The 7,827-nt window shown below is 40.2% G+C and overlaps 1 protein-coding gene across 1 annotated transcript in view; it reads right to left on the reverse strand.

The window, feature by feature from the left end:
• Positions 1-7,827, reverse strand: part of LOC109470430 (protein HIRA-like) — a 48,794-nt gene that overhangs the window by 12,473 nt on the left and 28,494 nt on the right. Inside the window, exons 15-17 of the mRNA XM_019769382.1 lie at positions 7,423-7,511; positions 6,361-6,544; positions 3,363-3,458 (exon numbers count right to left, since the gene is read on the reverse strand). Of these exons, the coding sequence (XP_019624941.1) occupies positions 3,363-3,458; positions 6,361-6,544; positions 7,423-7,511 (369 nt within the window). The remainder of the gene's footprint in view (positions 1-3,362; positions 3,459-6,360; positions 6,545-7,422; positions 7,512-7,827) is intronic.

A 7,827-nucleotide genomic window follows, 5' to 3' on the forward strand; every position in this document is an offset into this window, starting at 1 on the left:
ATGGATAGCATTACAAAACTTTGGCAAGGGGGTAAGAATTTGTTCTATGTAAAGGAAAAGGTTGACGTGGATAGCATTAGCAAAACTTTGGCAAGAGGGGCTAAGAATTTGTTCTATGTAAAAGAAAAGATGACGTGGATAGCATTAGCAAAAACTTCAGTTAACATTGGTATCAATAAATTGAAGTAGTGTAGCACTTACTTGCTATAGTCAGTATTAAAGACCACATGACACCAAAATATAACCTTATCTAATTCTGTATCTGTATTTGTTTAGATGGTATAGCTGCCTCTCGGCGTAACACACCAGCTTCGCAGGCATGCGGCGCGGTGGTAGCTGGCTACATTACACCAAACGACTTGTTACACCTATTTTATTACTATTGTTCATAACAATAAAATGGCTATAGTTATACATAGTGGTCATGAGGGTTATGTATCGTTATGAATAATAGCCAAAAGTCATATATATGGTATAATGGTAAAAATTAATATGCATAATTATATATAATAACCAAAATGGATATGCATAGTTATATATAATGGTTAAAAGGGATATGCATAATTATGTATAATGGTTAAAAGGATATACATAATTATGTATAATGATCAAAAGGAATATACATAATTATGTATAATGATCAAGAGGGATATACATAATTATGTATAGTGATCAAAAGGGATATACATAATTATGTATAATGGAAAACTAATATGTATAATCATACATGATTATAGATAAATATAGTATAATCATGTATAATTATGTATAATTGGACTATACCCTAGGGACTAATTAACACACTCCACATATTTGTCACCTTCTACTATGTACTCAGAAAAAATATAAACCTAATTGGGTAAAGCAATTTAGAGTTATTAGCGAGGAGTCCATAATTAAAGTGTTTTTCCATAATTAAAGTGCTGCTTGTTCACTTTGGTTTTCTTCAGGTTTACCATGAATGTTCCATTTCTCACAAAATGAGTTTAGTTTGTAACCCATCACCAGTTACCATGGTGACAGATGGTCTGATTCAGTGTTTGGAGAAGAAGAAGAGGAAATGTAGCAAAAACAATGTTTCCTTCATAAACATAATTACCCCATTTTAACACTTACAAGGTACATTCATGACACCTCAGCTACAAAGTGTGAAATACGTGCCTTTGTATGACTATAGTTACCATTGTCCAAGGAAGTGTTTCACACATACCTGTGGAACCCATTTTTCAAACTGACTTGTATCTAAACGCATAGGAAAAAGTGGCGTACTAGAAAATATCACTCATATTTGGGACTGAAAAGTACAAAGTTACAGTGTTATTCTGTTTGCATGGGGTGCTAAAATATGCACAGCAATGACTTGGTTGTTACGTATGCCGGAGTTTGGACCCCCTTTTTTGTGTTGGAACGTTCCACGGAAACGATAGTCAAAAATCTGCGGTGACTCTCATGTACTTCAATCTCGGATATACTCACTGCTGTTTCCAGATCTAACCTTATTTTTGATGGGTTACGGGTCAGATGAACAGTAACAAAAGATACTAGTATGCGTCAACACGTAGAACAGTTGCCAGACTTAGGCCCCCTCCCGTTAAGGACTGGGGGATAGGGATGAAGGGGTTTGAGAAAGTGAGCCTGTGACAGAGGTTAAGGCACCCGATCACTGTACCTTAGGCGAGAGTGAAAATATATTAATGATTCCCACTTACGTCACAATGGACTGATCTCGCGAGACTCTTGTTGATCTTTTCCAGTGGTTAAATCTGGGGGTAGAAACTTCCTTAAAAGGAAGTGACACTCAGAGATACACAAGACTTACCTGCAGTTTGAATGTTGTTTTCCAGCTCCAGGACCACAGCTTCCTCCCCCCACCAACCTGTAAAACATGATGTTTGGATGTCAGATTCTACAGGACTCTACATGTTCCAACAGCAGAAGGCGTTGGAAGATTCCATTGCTGCATGGGGGTATATAGACTATTGGAACACTTCATACAAAAATATACATCAGTCCTGTACAAATAAAAATACAGCACAACTTGCACAAGTCATGGAACCTGCTTTCATAGGATCAGATGGACCCAAAGCAAAATTCTTGTCAAGATTCATTTCCAAGTTTGTCAGGATATTTACACTTCAAACTATAGTTCCATGACCCCATACCTCTGCATGCCAATTGACACTTAATGGATGATGCAAAAAAGGTCCTGATTTGCATAAATTATAAGTTGATGATCTTCCCTACCCAAATATCTCAAGCCATACATTGGCCCAAAGACACAGTGTATCAGCTGTGGACAACTTCTACTAGTACAGAAAGTGTGTGTGTGTATAGAGGTGGTTTAACTGTTCATATTATATGTACATGTGTGCAATACAAAACAGAGGATAATTGAAGTCTCTGACAGACTCAAACAAGTGTATGCTAAACATAACGTGAGCCTATCCTCCAAACCAGGCTATACTCTTGTGCCATTGTCTGCACACAGTGTGGTGTCATCTTTAAAATACTGTGTGAACAGTGTGGTGAGGTGTATGTAGGTGAAACTAAAAGATGCTTAGGGGAACAGACTAATGAACAGAAGTCTAGAGACTGTCAGGATGGTAAATGCGTGCTCAGCCAACATGAACTCCAAACAGGCCATAGGGTCACCGCCGACTCTGTATCAGACATTATAAAAATCATACATGTAGATCAAGAATCACGTCAGGCCCACAGATAGATCAAGGAGGCAGTCCACATCTACAATTTTGTAGTTGGACCGTGCTGGGATGAGTTGTAACGAAGGTTGGGAGCTGCCCAAGTCCTACTTACTCCTGCTCTGCAAGAAGGTACATTTGTAGGGGAGACCAGAAGATTCACAAAAGTCTTGTGTTCTCACCAGACCAGGTCACTCCGTGATCAAGGCGTACAGTGGGCGTTGAAAATGTTTACCTTTTAAAAATTGTCACTGATTGAGGAATATTTTACTAACAACAAGACTGGCAATGAAAACATACATTGCCATGGCGACGGTGGTTGCTGTTAGGGTTATTGTTTGCATGGTACTGCCATGATTCCATGATTTTGAGGAAGCCTTGGTACCCTACCTTCCCCTGAGTGTACAGTGAACGAGCCCCGTGGCAATACGGGTTTTTCAAAAGGTTTCCAGGAATGTAGGGCTATGTCAACAAAACAGAGCTGGGAGACATTCCTGTAGACATTCCATGCCTGTGGACAAAATTCCTGTACAATTCCTAGAATTCTCGTGAACTTCACACAATACTGTACCATTAGGCTCCTCCCTAAGACGTCACCAAAAACAGAGAATAAAGTCTACCATACTGGACAGGAGCAGATGTGACTGAACTGGGAACACTCACCTGCAGACTGATGGTCTTCTCAGCAGGTGGGGAGGGGAGTATTATGGGATGTGGGGCTGACCTGGTGATGACATCCTGGGGTATGGCTGGTGTCACCTGTAGGAAAATTGTTTCCCAACATACCTGACAGTATGAACTTGTCACAAGTAGCACGTTAGCAGAATGTACTGCACCTGCGCAAAACCCGTAATGAATTGTACATAGCACTTCGGCAGATCTAGAACGTCTCATATAAGGTCGTACTCGCGCATATAACATGTAAGGTTAATATCCTGTCTGTAGTTTCCAAATGTTAGGCCACACCAATTTAATTTGTTGGTTCTCGGATTTTTCATGAAAAATGTGAAGCGACAGGGCGAAAAAAAAAAAAACATGCCCAAATGGTAAAGCTAAGGCTGGAAAAAGGGATTGAGAACAAAGCTATGACTATACATGCTAAAACATTGCTGTTTTATAGCCTATGTATCAAGGATAAATTATTGATGTTAATGATCTGCCGAATAAACATACCCCCCGGAATAAACGTACCCCCCGGACAAATTTTCAAAATCCAATAAAACTACCCCCGGAATAAATTTACCCCCGGAAATTACCAAAATTGATGGTAACTGTGTCTCTTATGCTAAAATGTGCTCTTACTATTATACTAGAAACTGTTATGCACAAAATCTTTAACTGTTATTTGCAATTAGGAATTTAAATAGACAACAAAGAGAGCATTTCTAGTACAAATGTAGACATGTCATGTTGTTGGGAAATACATACAGTCAAACCTGTAATAACGACCACCCCTGTATAGAGACCACTCGTCCATTACGACCACTTTTTGTTGGTCCCTTGAATTTTTCCCATTGACTCAAGCGTTAAGAAATCTTGCATTGCGTCTACCTGTCTAACGCGTCCAGCGTCCACATGTTTTCGGTCCCGAGACGGCCAAAATGCCAATCCCACCGTCTGAGTCCAGCCGTGAGTATGTTGCCAAATGTTGGCCAAGAAAATCCAACGGGTACCGGGTAATAAAGAATATGGGCATGATGTGGCAGCATTTTTTTTTTTGCTAGCGTTCGTATCATAAAAGTAAACAAAATTTTGAAGTGCCGATTACTCAAAAATGGCCCCTAAAAATCCCAGCGAACCATCCCAGCATGTCGTAACTTGGCGTCGATTACGACAACTTTTCTTTTGGGAAAAATTAGAAAATAATGCTTCTCTAGCGACCAGATAGGGCTCTAGATATTTTCTGGGCGATATTAGCCGGGATTTTGTCGTAAAAATGAGCCAAAACTGTTGTTGTTGTTGTTGTCCTTGTTTAACGTCTATTATGTCGCTAGACGTGGTCTCTAGGTGCTCAGTTTTTCACTTGGTTCAGTTCAGAACTGGTGGTAGAAGAAAGCCGAGAAATATCCAACATGGCGTCGCTGCTTGCATGAAGGAGAGGTCATTTGGGGTTAACGGAAGGTCTCATTTTTTACGGGGAAGACTGTGTAATATTTTACCCGATTTCTTGATTTTATTGCGGTAAATCGACATCGACAAATACAATACGGTAGCTAAAAATCTTAAATATTAAATGACTTGCTTAGTAAATGACTTGCTTAGTTTGTTAGAATTTGTTCTAATTTAGAGCTTTGAGGAGTTCGTATTTTGATGAGCACCACCCATGACAATGGAACATTCAGACAAATTTATGCACGCCGCGATCGCGAAAACCGGCCGGAAAATGACAAGTTTCTCGCTACAATACGCGTTTATAAACGTCTTCACGTCGAAGATTTGCCGATTTTCTTCACGTGTAGTCGAAAAAAATTACTGATTTTCAAAAAATTAATAAACGTACCGTGCAAAATAAGAACGTACCGGGTGGACGTTCGGGCCCAAAAAAATCGGCAGATGAGATGAGAGTAACAAGAATTACTTTTTTTTTCATTTTGCGATTTTTTGAAGCGGCGATTCCGAGAACCAACAAATTAAATTGGTGTGGCCTTATGTCGGAAAAAAAAAGGCAACAACAGGCAAAATTCTGATACAACGTTGACCAAAAATCCAACGAAAATCATGAAATGGTACTTGGTACTTGTGTATGCCACATTATAAACATTTTGCTGAGACATGAGGCCAATGTAACCATTATGACTTGTATAACTATGGTAATCTGTAAGTGACCATATGGAGAGATATGTTATGGAGAGATATGCATATATTAGCACGTTAGGTAAGCACTGATAATCAGGTGAAGGACTATTGTTAGCATAGTTGAGCTTGGAGACAATAGTTAGTCAGTCGTGACTCAGGTGTACATGACTTGTATAGTAGTACATGTAGCTAGCTCTCTGTAGATTAGTAGATTGTAACTGTTACACTTGCAGCTTGTATAGTATCTCATCTGTATTGTATGCTAGACATTGGTAACTCTCTGTGTAACTAAGTCCTTAACTCCCTGTAAACATTTAGACCATATCTGTTAGTAGAGTTAAAGCTGCATTATGCGATTTTTGGCCGTCTAATCTTAAAACAAAAAGTTGATTTTCTGGCCATTTTTTTACATTGCTAGTTGAATAAACCTTACTGTGTTACACTGCACCATTCAGTTAATGGAGGCGAGACAATATTTTTGCGATGCGAGCGGTTAGAAAATTGAGAAATCGCATGCGCGCACCTGGGTGTCCGCCATGTTTGTTGACTTCCGAACATGCCCGAGTACTCCAGAGTCTGCCCGAGCCGACCCGGAGATTTGTCATGTGGTCTAATGTGACCTTTCACCTGGGCGCGGGACATTCGATTCTGACAGCCGGTTTTTGCCTTTGGTTCCCGGGTTTGTTTTGAATGCGTTTTCCTTCGATTACTTTGTGGAGATGGAGGGACGACCCAGACGACGTAAAAAAACTACATAATGCAGCTTTAACATACGGTTTAATAAACACGGCTCAGCAGAAGTAATCAGACTGCTTGGATCTCGTTTTAATGAGCTGAGCTCCAATATTAATGCTATTCCCTGTACCTGTGTGGCAGCTGCAGGCGCCATCAGTGCTGGTTTGTCTTTGCGGATCCGTTTGGTCGCCGGTTGTGACAAACTGTCCACTTTTCTTTTGGTGCTGAGTGTGATTCCTGCAGCTGTGGTGTCCTGGGTACTGGACCTGTCACTCTCTTTTGGCTTGACAGTAGAGATTGTGGTTGGGGCGATCCTTCAAGGTTTAATGAAGGGAAAATAGTTGCATGAATTTTGGTTCAGTTTGAAGAAATGATAACATTCAAAACTCATGCATACTTGGAAAATTTAAAATTGTTTAATGTAATGTACTAATAGTATATACAATCAGTGTGCAAAATACCTGGTTGCCCAGTTGCCCTGGGAAACCAAATTTTACTTGGGGCAACCTATTTTTGAACCTAGCTAGCCCAGTGTGCTACCTGAATTTTAAGAATACCCACCTAAAATCATCCACACTTGGCTTGCATTACTGTATCCGGCAGATGCTTTTTAATTTTAGGTATTAATGACTATTACTAGTATCAGTGAACTAAAGGCTGTTAGAAATATTGTCAAAGGCTTAATATGTATGTAACATTACTTAATTTAAGGAAAGTACTAACTTATAGGTGGGTCAACCTAAAATTCTGATGGGCAACCTAATTTTTGCCGTAGGTTGCCCACTGGGTAACTTGGTTAAAAAAAGTAGTTTGAACACTGACATTGTACATGTATTGCAAGGAGTGGACTGGCCCCTTGCCAGTGCCCGACACACGACAGAGGGATGGAGGGAGGCAGTGTGCTCAGCCATTAGGCCCCCCCATGACCATGAGGGTAAGTGGGACTATATTTTGATTCTCCTGGAGGCCTTCAAGCTACTTGTTAAGCTACATGTATATGTACATTGAACATTGTATTAAACTATACAGAAATAACATAGCATGTCATGCCTGTGCAACGTCATTCAAGAGTTTAAAATCTAGTTTAGAATTCACCTTAATTTTTAGAATATTTACATACGAGTAGCTAAATCTATCAGCTATCAAATTTCCTTCTTTCTTGGCTTACAAAAATGTTGAAAGTCAGACAGACCTGTCTAGTTTGGGCAGGCTGGGCTGGGACTTTGTACCACTTGTGGCCTTTGACTTCTCAGTGAACCTGGAGTCCAGAGCTTTCATAGGCTGAAATCACAAAGACAGGACTGAGATCAAATCACCCGCATTAGAACTTAGGGTGTGAACACACACACGCACACACGAACGCACACACACACACACACACACACACACCACACACACACACTCACTCACACACACACACACACACACACACGACACACACACACACACACACACACACACACACACACACACACACACACACACACACACACACACACACACACACACACACACACACACACACACACACACACACACACACACACACACACACACACACACACACACACACACACACACGCACACACTACTACTA

This window comes from Branchiostoma belcheri, unplaced genomic scaffold, assembly GCF_001625305.1.
Source record: "Branchiostoma belcheri isolate BF01 breed outbred unplaced genomic scaffold, Haploidv18h27 scaffold224, whole genome shotgun sequence".
Taxonomy (NCBI): Eukaryota; Metazoa; Chordata; class Leptocardii; order Amphioxiformes; family Branchiostomatidae; genus Branchiostoma; species Branchiostoma belcheri.